This window comes from Ranitomeya imitator, chromosome 2 (genome assembly GCF_032444005.1).
Source record: "Ranitomeya imitator isolate aRanImi1 chromosome 2, aRanImi1.pri, whole genome shotgun sequence".
NCBI lineage: Eukaryota > Metazoa > Chordata > Amphibia > Anura > Dendrobatidae > Ranitomeya > Ranitomeya imitator.
In genome coordinates, this window is record NC_091283.1 from 416,815,327 (window position 1) to 416,838,966 (window position 23,640).

At 46.9% G+C, this 23,640-nt stretch overlaps 1 protein-coding gene across 1 annotated transcript in view; it reads left to right on the plus strand.

Annotated features, from left to right (window-relative positions):
- The window catches only part of SLC38A10 (solute carrier family 38 member 10), a 76,760-nt gene that overhangs the window by 41,558 nt on the left and 11,562 nt on the right, over positions 1 to 23,640 (plus strand). Inside the window, exons 12-15 of the mRNA XM_069750763.1 lie at positions 4,117 to 4,284; positions 4,546 to 4,998; positions 5,689 to 5,778; positions 18,369 to 18,518. Of these exons, the coding sequence (XP_069606864.1) occupies positions 4,117 to 4,284; positions 4,546 to 4,998; positions 5,689 to 5,778; positions 18,369 to 18,518 (861 nt within the window). The remainder of the gene's footprint in view (positions 1 to 4,116; positions 4,285 to 4,545; positions 4,999 to 5,688; positions 5,779 to 18,368; positions 18,519 to 23,640) is intronic.

The following is a 23,640-nucleotide window of genomic DNA, read 5'->3' on the forward strand; positions in this document are numbered from 1 at the left end:
TTTGACCTTAAAGACCTTGCCGTTTTTTGCAATTCTTACCAGTGTCCCTTTATGAGGTAATAACTCAGGAACGCTTCAACGGATCCTAGCGGTTCTGAGATTGTTTTTTCGTGACATATTGGGCTTCATGTTAGTGGTAAATTTAGGTCAATAAATTCTGCGTTTATTTGTGATAAAAACGGAAATTTGGCGAAAATTTTGAAAATTTCGCAATTTTCACATTTTTAATTTTTATTCTGTTAAACCAGAGAGATATGTGACACAAAATAGTTAATAAATAACATTTCCCACGTTTACTTTACATCAGCACAATTTTGGAAACAAAATTTTTTTTTGTTAGGAAGTTATAAGGGTTAAAATTTCACCAGTGATTTGTCATTTTTACAACGAAATTTACAAAACCATTTTTTTTTAGGGACCACCTCACATTTGAAGTCAGTTTGAGGGGTCTATATGGCTGAAAATACCCAAAAGTGACACCATTCTAAAAACTGCACCCCTCAAGGTACTCAAAACCACATTCAAGAAGTTTATTAACCCTTCAGGTGCTTCACAGCAGCAGAAGCAACATGGAAGGAAAAAATGAACATTTAACTTTTTAGTCACAAAAATGATCTTTTAGCAACAATTTTTTTATTTTCCCAATGGTAAAAGGAGAAACTGAACCACGAAAGTTGTTGTCCAATTTGTCCTGAGTACGCTGATACCTCATATGTGGGGGTAAACCACTGTTTGGGCGCACGGCAGGGCTTGGAAGGGAAGGAGCGCCATTTGACTTTTTGAATCAAAAATTGGCTCCACTCTTTAGCGGACACCATGTCATGTTTGGAGAGCCCCCGTGTGCCTAAAAATTGGAGCTCCCCCACAAGTGACCCCATTTTGGAAACTAGACCCCCCAAGGAACTTATCTAGATGCATAGTGAGCACTTTGAACCCCCAGGTGCTTCACAAATTGATCCGTAAAAATGAAAAAGTACTTTTTTTTCACAAAAAAATTCTTTTAGCCTCAATTTTTTCATTTTGACATGGGCAACAGGATAAAATGGATCCTAAAATGTGTTGGGCAATTTCTCCTGAGTACACCAATACCTCACATGTGGGGGTAAACCACTGTTTGGGCACATGGTAAGGCTCGGAAGGGAAGGAGCGCCATTTGACTTTTTGAATGAAAAATTATTTCCATCGTTAGCGGACACCATGTCGCGTTTGGATAGCTCCTGTGTGCCTAAACATTGGCGCTCCCCCACAAGTGACCCCATTTTGGAAACTAGACCCCCCATGGAACTTATTTAGATGCCTAGTGAGCACTTTAAACCCTCAGGTGCTTCACAAATTGATCTGTAAAAATGAAAAAGTACTTTTTTTTTCACAAAAAAATTCTTTTCGCCCCAAAAAGTTGTTGTCCAGTTTCTCCTGAGTACGCTGATACCCCATGAGTGGGGGTAAACCACTGTTTGGGCACACGTCGGGGCTCAGAAGGGAAGTAGTGACTTTTGAAATGCAGACTTTGATGGAATGGTCTGCGGGTGTCACGTTGCGTTTGCAGAGCCCCTGGTGTGCCTAAACAGTAGAAACCCCCACAAGTGACCCCATTTTAGAAACTAGACCCCCCCAAGGAACTTATCTAGATATGTGGTGAGCACTTTGAACCCCCAAGTGCTTCACAGACGTTTACAACGCAGAGCCGTGAAAATAAAAAATCATTTTTCTTTCCTCAAAAATTATGTTTTAGCAAGCATTTTTTTAGATTCACAAGGGTAACAGGAGAAATTGGACCCCAGTAATTGTTGCGCAGTTTGTCCTGAGTACACTGATACCCCATATGTGGGGGTAAACCACTGTTTGGGCACACGTCAGGGCTCGGAAGTGAGGGAGCACCATTTGACTTTTTGAATACGAGATTGGCTGGAATCAATGGTGGCGCCATGTTGCGTTTGGAGACCCCTGATGTGCCTAAACAGTGGTAACCCCTCAATTCTAACTCCAACACTAACCCCCCCACACCCCTAACCCTAATCCCAACTGTAGCCATAACCCTAATCACAACCCTAACCACAACCCTAATTCCAACCCTAACCCTAAGGCTATGTGCCCACGTTGCGGATTCGTGTGAGATATTTCCGCACCATTTTTGAAAAATCCGCGGGTAAAAGGCACTGCGTTTTACCTGCGGATTTTCCGCGGATTTCCAGTGTTTTTTGTGCGGATTTCACCTGCGGATTCCTATTGAGGAACAGGTGTAAAACGCTGCGGAATCCGCACAAAGAATTGACATGCTGCGGAAAATACAACGCAGCGTTTCCGCGCGGTATTTTCCGCACCATGGACACAGCGGATTTGGTTTTTCATATGTTTACATGGTACTGTAAACCTGATGGAACACTGCTGCGAATCCGCAGTGGCCAATCCGCAGCCAAATCCGCACCGTGTGCACATAGCCTAATTCTAAAGGTATGTGCACACGCTGCAGAAAACGCTGCAGATCCGCAGCAGTTTCCCATGAGTTTACAGTTCAATGTAAACCTACGGGAAACAAAAATCGCTGTACACATGCTGCGGAAAAACTGCACGGAAACGCAGCGGTTTACATTCCGCAGCATGTCACTTCTTTCTGCGGATTCCGCAGCGGTTTTACAACTGCTCCAATAGAAAATCGCAGTTGTAAAACCGCAGTGAAATGCGCAGAAAAAAACGCGGTAAATCCGCCATAAATCCGCAGCGGTTTAGCACTGCAGATTTATCAAATCCGCAGCGGAAAAATCCGCAGAGGACCAGAATACGTGTGCACATACCGAAACCCTAGCCCTACCCCTAACCCTACCCCTAACCCTAACCCTACCCCTAACCCTAACCCTACCTCTAACCCTACCCGTAACCCTACCCCTAACCCTAACCCTACTCTAACATTAGTGGAAAAAAAAAATGTCTTTATTTTTTTATTGTCCCTACCTATGGGGGTGACAAAGGGGGGGGGGTCATTTATTATTTTTTTTATTTTGATCACTGAGATAGATTATATCTCAGTGATCAAAATGCACTTTGGAACGAATCTGCCGGCCGGCAGATTCGGCGGGCGCACTGCGCATGCGCCCGCCATTTTGGAAGATGGCGGCGCCCAGGGAGAAGACGGACGGGACCCCGGCTGGATCGGTAAGTATGATGGGGTGGGGGGGGGGACCACGGGGGGGGGGGATCGGAGCACGGGGGGGGGGTAATCGGAGTGCGGGAGGGGTGGAACGGAGCACGGGGGGCGTGGAAAGGAGCACGGGGGGGCTGGAATGGAGCACGGGGGGGTGGAACGGAGCACCGGGGGGGGGGGGTGGATCGGAGTGCAGGGGGGGTGATTGGAGCACGGGGGGGTGATTGGAGCACGGGGGGGAGCGGAGCACTGGACGGAGGGGAGCCGGAGCAGTGTACCGGCCAGATCGGGGGGTTGGGGGGGGCGATCGGTGGGGTGGGGGCACATTAGTATTTCCAGCCATGGCCGATGATATTTCAGCATCGGCCATGGCTGGATTGTAATATTTCACCAGTTATAATAGGTGAAATATTACTAATCGCTCTGATTGGCAGTTTCACTTTCAACAGCCAATCAGAGCGATCGTAGCCACGAGGGGGTGAAGCCACCCCCCCTGGGCTAAACTACCACTCCCCCTGTCCCTGCAGATCGGGTGAAATGGGAGTTAACCCTTTCACCCGATCTGCAGGGACGCGATCTTTCCATGACGCCACATAGGCGTCATGGGTCGGATTGGCACCGACTTTCATGACGCCTACGTGGCGTCATGGGTCGGGAAGGGGTTAAAATAATTTTTTTAAGCTGGTGTTATAAAGTATTCTAATTTATTGAGAAAATGACTTTTGGGTTTTCATTGGCTGTAAGCCATAATCATCAACATTAACATAAATAAGCACTTGAAATGGATCACTCTGTAATGACTCTATATATTGAGTTTCCCTTTTTGTTTTGAAGAACTGAAATAAATTAACTTTTTGATGATTTTGTAATTTTGTGAGATGCACCTGTACATCCTGTATTATACTCCAGAGCTGCATTCACTATTCTGCTGCCTTCACAGTTGGAATCTCAAAAATGTCCCTTTCTCCTTTCTGCAGTCCCGAAACCAATTGTGGAAGAGCCAGAAGATGACCGGGACAAACCTAAACTCCCTCCAAAGCAGGTAGAGGTGGAGCAACCTCAGATTAAGGGGCCTATTGATGTTCCACAAAAGGAGGAAGGAAAGAGGAAACAGCAAGAAGTACAACTGGACAGACCTGACCAAGGTACCATTCATTCAAGAAGACTTCTCCGCTCTCCTGACATGTCTGTTTTTAGTAGTAATTGCTTGTGTTCACTATGAAATTATTCCAGGGCATCTTTCTATGAATCTTTATGGCCCTATTATACTCATGAAAATGTATAAATCGAGAGTAACTATTTCCCTTTTAAATGTGTCTAGCTGGTGTGTGACCAGGTATGGACACAGTCGGTAAACTTTGAGTGGTGTCACCCTGATCATTCTCTCATCATCTTCTTCCGGTTAGCGGGCATTGCTGTCCCGGTCGGTGAAGCTCATAGACATGAACCTCCTGTCCCACGGGATGAAGTCCAGGTAGATGAACAGAAGGACAAGGAGGAGTCCCAGCAGAAGAACCTGCCAGACAATGAGGTCGCTGTTGCTCCAAAGGATGGAAAACAGACTGAAAATAAAGAAGGTAATCCTGAACTAAAAGAGCAACCTCCAGTAGAAATGGTGGAGAAGGACCACGCCGCAGCTCCCCAGCAACCCCCACAGCAGGAGGGCTTACCTAACAAGGAGCCAGAGAAGGACCCGGTAAAAGAAGATCTGGGTGTCCAGCCAGCAGACAAAGAACAGCAGCCAGACAAGAAAGCAGACAATGCTGATGATTTCAAGAACGTAGAAATTGTAGCAGGAGAGCCTCCAAAAATCGATCTTGCCTTGGCCGAGAGAGTCCTCGAGAAGCAGCTCAGAGAAGGTAAGCAGAAGTGCTGTTGTCCACCTTGAAAAGTACACGACTGAAAAAAAAATGTATTAAGAAGTGATCATTTTGTATCTACCCCAAAATGATACGAATAAATCAGTCAAAACACAAGTCAAACACAAGTGTTTGTGGTGTCAAAAAATAGCGACACAAACAAAATTTATTTTCCTCATAAATTTCAGGGATATGGTTTTTTTTTTCACAAACTTGTACAATAACCAAAGTTATAGTTTTTCTATTGCTTAAATGTACTGATCTGAAAAATTAAATTGCCAGTTAATTTTTACTGCACACAAAAAAACAGTAAAATCGCGCCCCCCCCCAAAAAAAAAATAAAAAAATGTAAATAAAATATGCAATTCCACCAAATTTTTTTTTCTTTAAAATTCTTCCTGTTTTTCAGTACATTGTATGGTAGATTGACACCTCCAAGCATAAAGAGAAAAAGTTAAGAATATTAGAAGGAGAGTAGAAAATAAAAGCGCAAAAAAAGAAAATTTGCCGCTGCAGACAAGAGGTTAAATGGAAATGCATTTGCCCCTTTTCTTCAGTAGGGGGAGCGCTAGCTCATGACTGTCTGCGTGTTTTCCTCCCTCCCTGCACATTCTGCTCCCTTTAACAAGATTAGATGCGCATGGAGAAGAGTCGGCTGCTCTGATTGTGACCTTTTCACTGCCTTTCCAGATGAGAAGAAAGAGCAGCCACCTGGCGACACCGGACCGGAGCAGCGTGATGTGAGAAATGTCGACATGAAGGCTGTTGAAAATCAAGAAGGTTGGTGCTTTTCTCTACGTCTACCCTGCCATGAAACATTCAGCCCTGTGAGAAGGTTTCCGCATTGCCGAGCATGACTCCTGGTCACACCGTTCTGGTCCGGCCACGGTGATGGCACTCCAAAGTCAAGTTCATTCTTTTACTCTGAGTTTTACTTTTCTGTCAAATTAGTAAAAAGGCAAAGTTGCTGGCAACCAATATGACAATTATTGCCGCTACCTAAGTAACTGGTACTCCGCTCTTCTAGACAACTGAATATTATAACTATAATAATACTGCCCTATGTACAAGAATATAACTGCTATAATACTGTCCCTATGTACAAGAATATAACTGCTACTAGATGGTGGCCCGATTCTAACGCATCGGGTATTCTAGAATATGCATGTCCACGTAGTATATTGCCCAGTCACGTAGTATATTGCCCAGCCACGTAGTGGCACAAATAAGGAAGTTGGGGGTGGCGGTGGCATGGGGGGAGGGGTTAGAAAAGTTAATAATTTAAGAAAGAATAGAGGTACAGAGAGGAACATCAAGTGCATGTATACTAACGCTAGAAGCCTCGCCAACAAAATGGACGAATTAGAATTAATGTTGTTGGAGCATAATTATGACATGGTGGGGATATCTGAAACGTGGCTGGATGAGAGCCATGACTGGGCTGTTAACTTGCAGGGCTATAGCCTTTTTAGAAATGACCGTACAGATAAGCGAGGGGGAGGGGTGTGTCTGTATGTAAAATCATCCTTAAAACCCATCCTGCGTGATAATATAGGTGAATATAATGAAAATGTAGAGTCCCTGTGGGTGGACATAAGGGGAGGGGGAAAAAATAATAAATTACTGATAGGGGTTTGTTATAAATCTCCAAAAATAATGGAAGCAATGGAGAATATCCTCGTAAAGCAAATAGATGAAGCTGCGACTCAAGGATAAGTCATTATTATGGGGGACTTCAACTACCCTGAAATAGATTGGGGAACAGAAACCTGCAGTTCCAGCAAAGGTAATCGGTTTTTGACAACTATGAGAGACAATTACCTTTTACAACTGGTTCAGGACCCAACAAGAAGGGGGGCACTGCTATACCTAATATTAACCAACAGGCCAGACCGCATATCAAATATAAGGGTTGGGGGTCACTTGGGGAATAGTGATCACAAAATAATAAGTTTTCATGTATCCTTTAATAAGATGTGTAGTAGAGGGGTTACACGGACACTAAACTTCAGGAGGGCAAATTTCCAACGGATGAGAGAGGATCTTGGTGCAATTAACTGGGACGATATCCTGAGACACAAAAATACACAAAGAAAATGGGAGACGTTTATTAGCATCCTGGATAGGACCTGTGCACAGTATATACCATATGGGAATAAACATACTAGAAATAGGAGGAAACCAGTATGGCTAAATAGAGCTGTAAGGGGCGCAATAAGTGACAAAAAGAAAGCATTTAGAGAATTAAAGGAAGTACGTAGTGAGGAGGCATTAAATAAATACAAAAAATTAAATAAATTCTGTAAAAAGCAAATCAAGGCAGCAAAGATTGAGACAGAGAGACTCATTGCCAGAGAGAGTAAAAATAATCCTAAAATATTCTTTAACTACGTAAATAGTAAGAAACTAAAAAATGATAGTGTTGGCCCCCTTTAAAATAGTCTGGGTGAAATGGTGGATGAGGATGAGGAAAAAGCCAATATATTAAATTACTTTTTTTCATCTGTATTTACCAAAGAAAATCCCATGGCAGACAAAATGACTAGTGATAAAAATTCCCCATTAAATGTCACCTGCTTAACCCAGCAGGAAGTGCGGCGGCATCTAAAAATCACTAAAATTGACAAATCTCCAGGCCCGGATGGGATTCACCCCCGAGTACTGCAGAAACTAAGTACAGTCATTGATAGACCATTATTTTTAATCTTTAAAGAGTCCATAATAACAGGGTCTGTACCACAGGACTGGCGTATAGCAAATGTGGTGCCAATATTCAAAAAGGGGACAAAAACTGAACTCTGTAATTATAGGCCAGTAAGCTTAACCTCTACTGTGGGTAAAATCCTGGAGGGCATTCTAAGGGATGCTATGCTGGAGTATCTGAAGAGGAATCTCATGACCCAGTATCAGCACGGGTTTACTAGGGACCGTTCATGTCAGACTAATCTGATCAGCTTCTATGAAGAGGTAAGTTCCGGACTGGACCAAGGGAACCCAGTGGACGTAGTGTATATGGACTTTTCAAAATCTTTTGATACGGTGCCACACAAAAGGTTGATACATAAAATGAGAATAATGGGGATAGGGAAAATATGTGTAAGTAGGTTAAGCGCTGGCTCAGGGATAGGAAACAAAGGGTGGTTATTAATGGAGCACACTCGGACTGGGTAGCGGTTAGCAGTGGGGTACCACAGGTGTCAGTATTGGGCCCTCTTTTTAACATATTTATTAATGACCTTGTAGAGGGCATACAGAGTGGAATTTCAATATTTGCAGATGACCCTAAACTCTGCAGGGTAATCAATACAGAGGAGGACAATTTTATATTACAGGATGATTTATGTAAACTAGAAGCTTGGGCTGATAAATGGCAAATGAGCTTTAATGGGGATAAATGTAAGGTCATGCACTTGGGTAGAAGTAATAAGATGTATAACTATGTGCTTAATTCTAAAACTCTGGGCAAAACCGTCAATGAAAAAGACCTGGGTGTATGGGTGGATGAAAAACTCACATTTAGTGGCCAGTGTCAGAAAGCTGCTACAAAGGCAAATAAAATAATGGGATGCATTAAAAGAGGCATAGATGCTCATGAGGAGAACATAATATTACCTCTATACAAGTCACTAGTTCAACCACACTTAGAATACTGTGCACAGTTCTGGTCTCCGGTGTATAAGAAAGACATAGCTGAACTGGAGCGGGTGCAGAGAAGAGCGACCAAGGTTATTAGAGGACTGGGGGGTCTGCAATACCAAGATAGGTTATTACACTTGGGGCTATTTAGTTTGGAAAAACGAAGACTAAGGGGTGATCTTATTTTAATGTATAAATATATGAGGGGACAGTACAAAGAACTTTCTGATGATCTTTTTAATCATAGACCTGAGACAGGGACAAGGGGGCATCCTCTACGTCTGGAGGAAAAAAGGTTTAAGCATAATAACAGACGCGGAACTCTCTGCCGTATAATGTTGTAATGAGTGATTCGTTACTTAAATTTAAGAGGGGACTGGATACCTTTCTGGAAAAGTATAATGTTACAGGGTATATACACTAGATTCCTTGATAGGGCGTTGATCCAGAGAATTAGTCTGCTTGCCGTATGTGGAGTCGGGAAGGAATTTTTTTTCCCCAATGTGGAGCTTACTCTTTGCCACATGGTTTTTTTTTGCCTTCCTCTGGATCAACATGTTAGGGCATGTTAGGATAGGCTATGGGTTGAACTAGATGAACTTAAAGTCTTCCTTCAACCTTAATAACTATGTAACTATGTAGTATATTGCCCAGCCACGTAGTATATTGCCCAGCCACGTAGTATATTGCCCAGCCACGTAGTATATTGCACAGCCACGTAGTATATTGCACAGCCACGTAGTATACTGCACAGAGCCACGTAGTATACAGCACAGACACGTAGTATATTGCCCAGCTACGTAGTATATTGCCCAGCCACGTATGTAACTGGTTAAAAAATTAAAAAAGAAACATATACTCACCCTCCAAGGGCCCCTTGTAGTCTTGTCGCCTGTGTGCAGTGCACGCGGTAGCTTCCAGTCCCAGGGTTGGTATGAGCGCAGGACCTGTGATGACGTCGCGGTCACATGACCGTGACGTCATGGAAGGTCCTTCTCGCATAGCATCTTTGGAACCGAAACCTGCCGCTTGCACTGCCGAGGACAGGACGCACGTCGGAGGGTGAGAATAACTTTTTTTTTATTATTATTATTTTTAACATTAGATCGTTTTACTATTGATGCTGCATACGCAGCATCAATAGTAAAAGTTGGTCACACAGGGGCGTGGCTATGTAGCTGAAGAAGAAGGAGGCATCCTAGGAGAGCTCCATACATCCTGAGCTGATTTTGCTATAAATATTGTGCGTGACCGAGCGGTACTAGCCCGGATCGGGACCCCATGCACCGGAGAGTCTGGTGGACCTTCTGGGAGACCGCTGTGGAGATTTGCGGAGCCGGGAGCTGCAGAAGCTAAAACAGGCAGGAGAGCCCCATGTGCAGCGGCGGCCATCTTGGGAGCGCGCGCTAGGGAGCACAAGACACCGCGCTGTTCATTGCCGGAGCTGGACCTCCCGCCATCTCGGAGGCAGCGGTGACTGACCGCACTGGTGGGCGCGACGAGGGACCTGCAAGAGGGAGCAGGAAAGAACGCGGTGCTGCTCTCTGCTGGAGCCAGGTCCCCCTCATCTTGGAGGCGGTGGCGGTGGATACTCCTGGTAAGCCGTGAGGACTGATGCAAGTGGCGGTACATGCCGGGGGTAGCGGCCATCATATCAGCGCACACCCTGACAGTTAGGGAAGTGCGCTTCTAATTTTATTAGCGGCGCTGGGCGGTGAGTGTGCGCCTGAAGAAGTAGGGGTGGTGCAGTGTGTGCCCTGAGAAAGTGGGACCTGCGCCCCCCTGTCGGGTGGACATTTTCCCTGCTAACGCCATAACATTACAGGGATTAACCCCTTTTCAGCTGCTCTCCTTATGATAACTGTGGAATTGCACGGCTTGAGTGTTACAGCGACTATCTCTATATACCGGATACCCTAAACTGCCTGCCCAGTGGACTCCTGTCTTATAACCTCGGGCTCCATAATACAAGTCTCAAAATCGGAATACAGCTTGTCCATAATTACTCCTTGGGTCGCTTTGTGAAATCCCCTTGTGAATATCCATCATGCAGCACCCTAGAGGAGCATCGGCTGCTGAAAAATTAAAAAAATATGCCAAAGATGATCCTCATGATAATGTGCGCAATCTTAGAAATAATCCTACACCGCCTCAACGTAAAGGACGCCCCTCCGACAGCAATGAGGAGGGAGGAGAGGATGAACTGACTCTTAAACAGGCATCAGAGCAGTTGATGCAGGCTATCTCCCTCACTAGATCAGCTCTTACGGAGAAAATAGAAGATGTGCATACTGAGGTGGGACGCCTGCGTCATGACATGCAAACTATGAGAGGGCGCATCACGGAGGTTGAAACGAGGGTGTCTCATATTGAAGACACTATCGCCCCTATGGAGGCTAAACTGACCAAAGCTGCCGGATCCGTAAATGCCTGGAAGCAAAAGGCAGACGACTTGGAAAATAGACTGCGCCGCAATAATATCCGAATTATAGGTCTCCCGGAGCGGTCGGAGGGTCAGCAGCCTGAACAGTTTCTGGAGGAATGGCTCAAGTCATCACTGGGAGATGGATTCTCCTCGATATTCGCGGTGGAAAGGGCCCATAGGGTCCTGACCAGGCCTCTTCCTCCTGGAGCCCCGCCGCGGCCTTTCCTGGCACGTCTCCTTAATTGTAGAGACAGAGATATCATCCTCCGTTTAGCACGGCAGAAGGGCCTCATCAAATTCGATAATGCTACCATATCGATTTTTCCAGATTTTTCTATGGAACTTCAAAAGCAGCGAGCACGATTTATGGATATCAAGAAACAACTTAGAGATAAGAACATCGTTTACTCCATGCTTTATCCGGCCCGGCTTCGCATCGTTTATAAGGGCTCCTCCTTATTCTTCACGGATCCAGCGGAGGCGACTGAGTGGTTGCGGTCTCGCGGGGGGTCGAATGCGGAAGACTCCTAACCTGAGCTCCCTGATTAATGGCAACATAGATAGAGCTTTCTGCCTGGATGCGGAAAATATCAACAATACCGGACACTGAGTCTAGTGAGGGTATCCCCTATTCAATTTGACTGTGGGAGTATGGAAATATGCTCCCCTACTGTTCAAGTTTTGTTTAGTTTGGTTTTATATACTAGTTTTGGATGTTTATTAAGCATGGCTGCCTCTAATGCTAATTCTTTGCTCTGTGCGGTGCCGTTAGACTGCACCCGAATGATAATGATATATATCAATGCTCCCTTTAAGAGTAAATATGGGGGCTGAACTTATATGTATGACCTGGAACATACGAGGTATAAAAACTCCTCGAAAGAAAATTAAGGTGTTTTCGCAGATTAAAAGATATCACCCTCAAGTCGTAGCTCTGATAGAGACACATCTGACAAGAGACACGGCTCGATGTATACAAAAGCCATGGGTACAGTGGTCCCTACATGCATTCCACACTAGCTATTCAAGAGGGGTCTCTCTGCTGATACACAAGGAGGTCAGATGGGAGGCTAAAGAGGCGAGACGTGATCCGGAGGGTCGTTTCGTCTTTGTGCATGCATTTATTAACTCACGAGAGTATGTGTTGTTGTGTATCTATAACCCCCCTCCCGCTAACATGTCAATCCTACGTATGGCTCTGGGCTTCTCCTTAAAATATCCGGAAGCCAATGTTATTTGTATGGGAGACTTTAATTTAATAATGAATCAGTCCATGGATAGATTGAGATTGGACGATGTGGACTCAGGGGAAGTTGTGCCTCAGCACCCCTCACAATTAGCACTATTTATGGAAGGGAGTGGGTGGCTAGATTTATGGAGAATAAACCATCCAGAAGTTAAGGGGTACACCTGCCACTCGTCTACTAGGCAGTCTTTGTCTCGAATAGACTATATATTTGGGTCGGGTGGCTTGGCGCTATGGGTGGATAGCATCGAACATGGTAACCGGGGGATCTCAGATCATAGCCCGATCATTCTTAAACTTAAATATGGGCAATCCGATAATAGCAATAGGTCCTGGAAATTAAATCCCTTTTGGTTAAAATTGATAGACTCTAGTGATAGGACGGTTGATCAGTTGAATAGCTTTGTGCTGACACATTCGGAAATCCAAAACCTTGGTCTATTCTGGGATACCCTGAAGGCATACTTGAGGGGATGCTTGTCTTCTACCATTTCCTATATTAAGAGAGTGACGGCGAGGGAGGACGAGGAGATAGAGCAAAGATTAAAAGACTCAGAGGCCACTTATATAGCTAATCAGTCCAGCAGTAATAGAATTGAGTGGCTTACTTCCCAGAGATTGTATACCCAACATACAGATGCTAAGTCAAAGCGCAAATTATTTTTTACTCGTCAGTCCTACTTTGAGCTAGGGAATCAAGCCAGCACACTCCTGGCCTTCTTGGTGCGCCAGCATAGCACCTCCAACACAATATTGCAGATCCGGGTGTCCGATGGTTCATTGGTGTCCTCTACTGATGGAATACTTCAGGGCTTTTATGATTATTATACTTCGTTATATAAGTCTAAGAGTGGTTTAGATGTCGATGAATGCCTGGATTATCTATCGGATATAACATTCCCCTCGCTGAGTCCATCCCAACGAGCTCTTATGGAGGCTGAATTTACTCTGGAAGAGGTAGAACATGCTATAGCAGATATGGCCACCGGGAAGGCCCCGGGACCTGATGGATTTCCCATTGAATTTTATAGAAAATATCGTGATAAATTAGCACCTATATTGCTGAAGGTACTAAGGGGAATATGGGAGGGAGAATCGGTACCCGAATCGTTTTATGATGCTAATATTGTCGTGCTTAGGAAGGAGGGGAAGGATCCTCTGGATTGTGGATCATATAGACCAATTTCTTTAGTGAATGTGGACTACAAAATTTTCACTAAAATTCTGGCTACTAGATTGAATGCGATCATACTAGATCTCATACACCCAGATCAAACTGGCTTTATGCCCGGGAAAAATACCTCTATTAATATTAGAAGAGTGCAATCGGTCATTCAATATAGTTCATTAGAGCCAGACAATAAGTGGGCATTAGCTTCGTTGGATGCAGCTAAGGCTTTTGACTCCCTTGAGTGGTCCTTTTTAACTGCATGCTTACGGAAATATGGGTTTGGGAATAAATTTCTAAGAGGGATAGGTACACTATATGCGAAACCTGGGGCACGTATGGTGGTAAACGGTTCTGTATCTGCACCATTTTCCTTACATAGGGGAACTCGCCAGGGATGCCCTCTCTCCCCAGCTCTATTTGCCCTGGCTATAGAAGCCCTGGCAATACGGATGAGGTCCTCTGTAGACATTAAAGGGATACATATTGCTGACCGGGTGGACATTATTGGTCTTTATGCAGACGATATGGTGGTGTTTATGGACCAGACAGAAGATACATTGCCAAAAGTAATAACGATGATTGATAAATTTAGTACATTTTCTGGTCTATATATAAATTGGGATAAATCTGCTTTGATGCCTCTCTCCCATACCCCAATGCCATGCCTTGAAACCCTCTCGCTGCTGCCCATTGTCTCCAATTTTAAATACCTTGGAATACATATGTCTCAATACAGTCACCAAGATTTGCATCTCAATATATATCCACTATTGGACGTGGTTAAATCTAAATTTGCTACCTGGGACAAGCTCCCGCTATCTGTGGCTGGTCGTATTAACCTGATCAAAATGATATTACTCCCAAAATTGAGCTATTGTCTTCAACATAGTGCCGTTTTAATACCTAAATCTTTCTTTGCAACCCTGAATTCCCTTACCACATCCTTCATATGGGGGAAAGCTAGGCCTAGACTTAAATTATCCATTCTACAGAGACCCAAACAGGGGGGTGGGGCTGCCTTGCCGGACTTCTATCTGTACTACCTGGCTGGGCAGGCAAAAATGATAAATAAGTGGATGCCCGGGGAGTCTCTTCCCAACTCTGAAAGCCATGTATTACATTCAGCTCAGATTGATTGCCCGCTGGGCTTTTTGGAAATGGAGAAAATTACTGTCCCTCGTTTGCTTCCTTTGCTCCGATTGGCCCGTTCGATATGGAGGCAAATTAAAAAAGTTACAAAATCTGTTGATATAGCAGCCGAAATGCCATTGTGGAACAATAGCTATTTCCCGGGATTATTAGGCCATCCATCTACTGAATTTTGGATATCGTATGGTGTCCTCACAGTGAGTGATATACATAGCCAAGGAATTTTTGTTTCTTTTGAACAATTACAAAATACTCACAATATACCGAGATCTCAATTTTTCCGTTATTTACAATTAAGATCTGCTTTCCAATCATATGTACGGCATACGGGTGCAGGTAGAACTATTTCAACTTTACCATTAATAGGAATTCTCAAATCACAAGGGCCTCAGGGACTCATCTCCTCTTTATATACCTATATGTTATCCATAGGCGAAGAATCCACCTTAGATTTAATTAAGGGAAAATGGGGGAGGCTACTTCCAGATACATTGGGAGAAGAATGGGATGAAATCTTGGAATCCCCGACTAGGGTCTCCCCATCAATCAATAATAGGATGACCCAACTGTATATTATATATCAATCCTATTTGACCCCGACTCGTCTATTTAAAATGGGCCATCTTCATTCATCAGACTGCTTGAGGTGTCATTCCAGTGACGCAGATTTCATTCATATGATCTGGAAATGTCCTGTTGTTTTTCAATTTTGGAAAGAGGTAACGGTACTATTGACATCCTTGGTGTCGATCCCTGTTCCACTTGAGCCACTGGTATGCCTGTTTGGGGTATGGGAGGCAGAGACATGGGATCACCACACGGGAATCTTTCTGAGAGAATCGCTATTTATGGCACGAAAGGTGTTAGCAATGCGTTGGATGGGAGGTTCCTGTCCATCTCTTAGGGCATGGATTGACTTAGTGAACTCAATTATTCCATATGAGCGGACGCTATATCAAAACAGGGGTTGTCCAGCCAAATTTGAGAAGATATGGGGAAGATGGAACTCATCCGGCCATACTGTTTAGATCAAAATAACTCAGTATACGGTGTACGATTATGCGGACACTATTTACTCACAGGGCGGAGTCTATTTAGAACTCTCCTGCAAGAGGCACTATGTTATGTTAGTTTTGGAGGCTTTATTAGAAGTTAACGTAGTTAAGGTTCAAATAAGATGTTACTGATTAACATACACAGTTTATTATTTTTATAATATTTTATACACGGCTATGTATGGTAATTTTCTGTAACTAACTAATGGATAATGATGTATACAAGCAAATGTGTGTATGATCTGTCCTGTAATTAATAAACGAATTTAAAAAAAAAAAGTTGGTCACACAGCTGCGTAACCGGAGTGCGTTACACCGCGCTCCGGTAATGCTGGCCTTAACCCTGTGTGAGGGCTGACTGGATGACTGGAGGGAACTGACTGCGGGGAGGAAAGAGCGGCCATAATGCCGCCGGACTGTGGCAGTCGCTGATTGGTCGTGGCAATGGTCGTGGGCGTTTTGCCACGACCAATCAGAGACTTGGATTCCATGACAGACAGAGGCCGCGACCAATGAATATCCGTGACAGAAGGACAGATGGAAGTGACCCTTAGACAATTATATAGTAGATACTACTGTCCCCTATGTACAAGAATATATATCTGCTATAATACTGCTCCTATGTACAAGAATATAACTGCTATAATACTGCTCCTATGTACAAGAATATAGCTACTATAATACTGCCTCTATGTACAAGAATATAACTATTATACTGCCCCCTATCTACAAGAATATAACTACTATAATACTGTCCCTATGTACAAGAATATAACTGCTATAATACTGCTCCTATGTACAAGAATATAACTACTATAATACTGCCCCTATGTATAAGAATATAACTATTATAATACTGCCCCTATGTAGAAGAATGTATCTACTATAATATTGTCCCTATGTATAAGAATATATCTGCTATAATACTGTCCCTATGTACAAGAATATAACTACTATAATACTGCCCCTATGTACAAGAATATAGCTACTGTAATACTGCCCCTATGTACAAGAATATAACTACTATAATACTGCCTCCTATGTACAAGAATATAACTACTATAATACTGCTTCTATGTACAAAAATATAACTACTATAATACTGCCCCTATGTACAAGAATATAACTACTATAATACTGCCCCTATGTACAAGAATATAGCTACTATAATACTGTCCCTATGTATAAGAATATAACTAATATACTGCCCATATATACAGGGATGTAACTGCTTATATGTGCAGCTTAGATTTGCGTCTTCCTTTCTTTTATGCCCTTTCTGTCTTTTTCCCCCTTGCTCTTCTGGATCCTTCACAGCTGATCTGAGGAGGCTAGCAGAACGTAAGCATGGCTGTGTGATGCATGTGCTGCGTTGGGCTGTGAGATACTTTTTTTCCTAGTGTATACAGTTAAAGGGCCACTGTCACCCCCCTCCAGCAGTACACTGCGCAGGTGCCGGTTTTGAAACGTACACAGCGCTGAGGGGGCGGCACCGAAAGCGCAGGAAGATTGGAGTGACGGCAGAGGAGCGGTTAGAGCTGGGGAGTGAGGACCCGCCTCCCTGGCTAGAGACAGGAATTGTGGCTAAGTATAAAAACGCTTTATTTGGGGTATACTTGAACCTAAAACTAAAAGAGCCACCTTGTTAGAATGCAGCATTACTGCTGCACAAGGTGGCTCTTTTAGTTTATAACGGCTGGAGGGGGGTGACAGTGGCCCTTTAAGATCTTCTAGAACTAATCTCTGTAACTTCATATTTTTGTGTCTGATTTACTGTCCAAATTCCCTTGTGGTTTGTATTCGGCTACTTTCACACTTGCGTGGTGTGGCACCCGTCGCAATCCGTCGTTTTGGACAAAAAAAAAACAGATCCTGCAAATGTGCTCGCAGGATGCGTTTTTTGCCCATAGACTTGTACTGCCGACGGATCGCGACGGATGGCCACATGTCGCATCCGTCGTGCACTGGATCCGTTGTGTTTTGGCGGGCCGTCGTCACAAAAAAAGTTCAATGTAACGTTTTTTTGTAAGTCGCGTCCGCCATTTCCGACCGTGCATGCGCGGCTGGAACTCCGCCCCCTCATCCCCGGGACACAGACTGGGCAGCAGATGCGTTGAAAAACTGCATCCGCTGCATTGAAAAACTGCATCCGCTGCCCACGTTGTGCACAATTTTCACAACGTGCGTTGGTACGTCGGGCCGACGCATTGCGATGGCCCCGTACCGACGCAAGTGTGAAAGAAGCCTTAGTGTAGAGTTTGGCTTCTGTGGAATGGCCTGCGGGGGGAACCACGCTCGGATGTCGCTGGGGGTGACCACGCTCAGCAGCTGTGGAGTGGCTGGGGGGGGGGGCGGCGCTCGTATGTTGCGCAGCGGCTGGTGGGACCACGATCGGCTGTTGCAGAATCGCTGGGGGAGGACCACGCTTGGCCGATGCAGAGTGGCTGAGGGAGGAGGGGGCTGTGCTTGGCGGATCATTAGGTAATGGCTGATTAGTCAACATCAGTGTGGTGACATGTTCGAGTAGTACGTTATTTAGCAGGATTGTGATCTTGCTGTGGATCTGCGGAGGTCTGGAGATGGCTTTTCTTGTTTTCTGAAGCCCTGTAATGTCCTCACACAACAGGCAGATATTCATCTCATAATGTTTTACCTTCCATTTCTGAATGTTCTGTGTTTGGATTACAGATGCAGGTAAAGCGGAGTTGCTGGACCACGCCATTCTGTTACAGGTCATCAAGGAGCAGCAGGTGCAGCAGAAGCGACTCCTGGACCAGCAGGAGAAGTTGCTGGAGGTGATCAAGGAGCAGCACATGGAGATTCACCAGGAGCAGCAAGGTGAGACAGCGCGTCCGAGGACAAGAAGGTCATTGCCATGTACAATCGGTCAGATAACCATTCAGAAAAAACCCTTAAAAAATTCCTTTATTTAGTATTATTTAAAAATTGAAAAAAGTCCAAGCCCAGGTCCAGCTCCCCACTGTGGCGTAGTCCTTTCCTTGGTCCCCTGACGAGCCCCGACATAAGGAGGGTGCGAAACGCTTAGAGACATGGGACTATCACTACAATGAAGCTAAGTGATCCACTGTGATCTCATTTACTTACTGCAAAATGGGGCTGTTTCCCCTTCGCCACATTGGGGGACACAGGACCATGGGTGTTATGCTGCTGTCACTAGGAGGCTGACACTAAGCTGAGACAAAAAAAAAAGGTTAGCTCCTCCCCTGCAGTATACACCCTCATGCTGGCTTCCAGAGACCCATTTCAAGCTTAGTGTCCATAGGAGGCACACTGGATTTAATTCTTTCCCTTTTTTATCGGACGAAGGGGCGACGGAACCTTTCAAGGCTCTGATCTCCCCGAACCAACAACAGTCGAGCACGGGAGTTCACCTCTCCGTACCCTCTCCTGCGACGTGGGAAGCCACCGCCTGAGCTGATTTTTGGGGGCGACGGGCCTTTTCTAGGGACTGATCTCCCCCACCCCCCTTACAGACGAGCACATGGAGGTCCTCCACGTATCCTCTTCTGCAGCCAGGTCTTTTTTGCCGGACATCTGCCGTGCCCACCAGGTTTTCCCTCGGCTGATCAGAGGCACTCTACGTTGTGGCGTCCATGCAGCCCCCACTGCATCACCACTGAATATGCGGCTGATGGAAGGTGGTGGACGGTTCCTCTCCATCCCCCTTTCAGGGGATGGTGGATGGAGGCTCCCCAACCCCTGTACCGTCCCAATCGCCCCAGGCACACCTCACCAGGATGCTGTGTGCAGCAGTTTCTGCCCCCCTGCGTGGGTCGGTTCCATCATCTATCAGGGTAAGTGCCTCGGGGGGGGGAGGGGGGGGGGCGGCTGTTTGGCTGTCCGGAGGGCTCCCTCTTAGCAGCGGCACATTTTTTTTCTGGGCCCCATAGCTTCCGGCACTCAGCGGCTGCGCGCTGGGCCGAAGCCGCAAATTTAGTGCCCGGCTTCGGCCTAGCTCAGGCCGCATCCCGATAGGCTCTGCCCCCTTTTCGCGTCATCCTGCGGCGCCGCCCCCCGGTCCTGGCGCTTCTTGCTGTCTGCGAGATCTCTCTCTCATCTCGGCGGCCATCTTGGATTTTTTCACTGCACGCCGCAGCTCCAGCTCTCCCAGCCGCAGCTTCACCCCACGTGCAGCGCTGTGAACGCCAGCTATCGCCAACTCCACCGCCGTCTCTCTTCCTCTGCGGGACACAGGACCACGGGTAAGGAGACCACGTCAGGTTCTCCCCTGCAGCGCCGCCCTCGCTTCCTTAGTTTATAGACCCTGAGGTCTATCTTACATTAGGGAACACCATGTCCCAGTCAAAGACTAAAAAATCCTCAAAGGTGCATACGACCTTTTTTTTTCTGCGTGTACCACCTGCCAGGCTCCACTTCGTCGGCCTCAAGTTCCCCCCTCTGCTCAGCCTGCGATGCCCCATGTGCCCAGGAGCCCTCCACCGCCACCGATCCCGGTGTACCTAGTCCCCCTGCGTGGGTCGCTTCCCTGTCTCAGTCCGTGGATTTTTTAGCCAATGCCATCAAATCTATTCAGAACCCCCCTGGGGAGCGGGGCAATCCTTTTCATGGGTTAAGAGATCCCCTAAGTATCCCTTTTCCGCAGATCTCGTGAAAAACTGGACGGAATCCCCACTAGTAGATCCTCCGGTTTCGCGCCTAGCTTCCAAAACTCTCTTATCCGTCCCGGATGGCGCTTCGATTAGGAATCCCACTGAACGCCAGCTAGATTCCCTAGCTCGCTCAGTGTACGAAGCCTCAGGTTCTTCCCTATTTCCCTCGTTCGCCGCAGCTTGGGTGGCCAAGGCAATGGTTTCCTGGGCAGATGCTCTAGCGAAATCCGTTCAGGAACAGGATCTCCCGTCTGAGGTGGCGGACCTTGCTAAACAGATTGCCATGGCTGGTAATTACGTGATGTACGCATCCCTCGATTCAGCGAATTGCGCAGCAACGGCGGCTTCAAACGCCATCACCATCAGAAGAGCTATTTGGCTCAGAGAGTGGCGCGCAGATTCCTCCTCTAAAAAGTCTGATTTCTCTCCCTTTTCAGAGCGGGCGTCTTTTTGGAGAAAAGCTAGACCAGCTTATTTCCGACGCTACAGTGGGAAAGAGCAAGTTCCTTCCCCAACAGAGGCCCAAGGCGGCCTTCCAGCGCCAACCATATTTTCGTTTTCGGCCCTTTCGTAGCAGTCCAGCCTGGTCCAATCCTGCGGCCTCTTCCAGATCGGACCGATCCGCTCGCTCAGACAGAGACGTTCGTCCCTCTTTCAGGCCGAATCAGTCCTGGCGAGGAAAGCCTAGGCAACCCAGAACCAGAAGCTCCAGGCCTGCCAGATTCCCTTCGCAATGACTCGGAAACTGTTCCAGTCGATACCACCAAAGTAGGCAGACGTCTACTTCTTTTTCAGCAAGTCTGGCTCTCCGTCATCCACGACGAATGGGTCAGGGATCTGGTGTCGTCTGGCTACAAAATAGAGTTCTCTGCTTCCCATCCAGCTCGGTTTTTTTCCCTCTTGTCTCTCCAGTTCGGGGGCTAAGTGTCGCGCCCTTCTTTGCGCCATTCATTCCCTCCGCCAGAGCGGGGTCATTGTTCCGGTTCCGGAACACGAGAGGTTAAGAGGTTTTTACTCAAACCTCTTTGTCGTACCAAAAAAGGACGGGAAAGTGCGCCCCATTTTGGATCTGAAGCTCCTGAACAAGTGCGTAAAAGTACGGCACTTCAGGATGGAATCGCTCCGGTTGGTCATCTCCTCGATGGAGAGAGGGGAATACCTGGCATCGATAGACCTCAAGGATGCCTATCTTCACATTCCAATATTCCCGCCACATCAAAGGTTCCTCCGCTTTGCCATCCTAGAGGACCATTTCCAATTCACGGCCTTACCCTTCGGTCTTGCCACGGCGCCCAGGGTATTCACGAAGGTCATGGCGGCCGTCATGGCCATTCTTCATTCTCGAGGAGTGGTCGTGTTGCATTACTTAGACGACCTCCTCATAAAGGGTCCGTCTTATCAGGCCTGCGAGGCAAGCGTCCGCATTACCTTGGATTCTCTTTCGCGCCTGGGCTGGTTGATCAACTTGGACAAGTCCTCCCCCGTTCCTGCCCGTCGGATCTCCTTTCTGGGAATGATCCTGGACACTTCAAGGGGACTGGTCTTGCTTCCTCGGTCCAAGGCCCAAGAGGTTCAGCATGGAGCTCGGACGCTCTGCCATCCTCGCCCGCGACCCATTCGGTTCGCCATGAAGATCGTGGGCAAAATGGTAGCCGCAATCGAAGCGGTCCCTTTCGCTCAACTCCATCTCCGCCCCTTGCAACAGGCTCTGCTGGACAATTGGGACAGGAGTACCTTATCCCTCGATCGTCCTTGCCCTTTGTCTCCGCGGATCAGACAATCTCTTGTATGGTGGACCCTCGGTCCATCTCTCCTCCAGGGGAAGTCTTTTCTCCCGATCCGCTGGTTAGTGGTAACTACCGACGCCAGTCTCCTCGGCTGGGGTGCGGTGTTTCTTCACCACTCTGCCCAGGGTCGTTGGACAGTTCGGGAGTCGAGGCTCCCTATAAACATCCTGGAGATTCGTGCGATCAGACTCGCCCTGAGACGCTTTCACTCCCTGCTCACGGGTCACCCAATCCGAGTCCAATCGGACAATGTCACAGCGGTGGCATACATAAACCACCAAGGGGGTACCCGCAGCAGGGCGGCGATGCAGGAAGTCTCCCACATTCTTCGTTGGGCCGAAGCCAACCATTCCACCATTTCCGCGGTGCACATGCCGGGTGTCGAAAACTGGGCGGCGGACTTTCTGAGCCGTCAGGGCCTTTCCTCGGGGGAGTGGGAACTCCATCCAGAGGTTTTTCGGCAGATCTGCCTTCGCTGGGGGACCCCGGACGTGGATCTGATGGCGTCCAGATTGAATGCCAAGGTTCACAATTTCATTGCACGTTCTCGGGATCCCCAGGCTATCGGAGTGGATGCGCTGATATCCCCGTGGCATCAGTTCCAACTCCCGTACGTGTTTCCTCCGCTTCCCTTACTGCTGAACGTGATCCGGAAGATCAAAACGGAGGGGGTTCCGGTCATTCTGGTCGCTCCGGATTGGCCACGTCGCGCTTGGTACGCGGAGCTCGTTCAGCTCGTAGCCGACGTCCCCTGGCGGTTACCAGACCGCCCAGATCTGCTTCGCCAAGGGCCGATCTGCCACCAGAGCTCAGGGGCCCTGCGTTTAACGGCGTGGCTGTTGAAACCTGGATTCTAACTCGAGCTGGTTTCTCTCAGCAGGTCATTCCCACCATGATAAGCGCTCGCAAGGCGTCTTCCGCTTCCATCTACCACCGCACCTGGAAAACCTTCTTCTCGTGGTGCAGGCTCCGAGGTCGCCCTCCGCTCGTTTTCTCTATCCCTTGCATTTTGGATTTCCTTCAGTCCGGTTTGGATTCCGGCTTGGCGCTGAGTTCCCTCAAAGGTCGGATCTCAGCGTTATCCGTGTTATTCCAACGCAGGATCGTTGCCAACCTTCAAGTCAAGACTTTCATTCAGGGGGTCTCCCATGTGGTACCCCCCTACAGAATGCCGTTGGAGACCTGGGATTTCAACTTGGTCCTGGGGGTTCTTCAGGAACCTCCGTTTGAGCCTCTTCAGGACGTTCCGCTTTCTGTCCTCTCCTGGAAGGTTGCCTTCCTTGTAGCCGTAACGTCTATCAGACGGGTCTCAGAATTGGCCGCTTTATCCTGCCGGGCTCCTTTTCTTGCCTTCCATCAGGACAAGGTAGTCCTACGCCCATCTCCGGCCTTTCTCCCTAAGGTGGTCTCATCTTTTCATCTTAACGAGGACCTCATTCTTCCCTCTTTTTGCCCGCAGCCAAAACACAGGGTTGTAAAAGCCCTTCATACCCTGGACGTGGTACGGGCCCTTAGGAGGTACATTTCCAGAACGGCTCATTT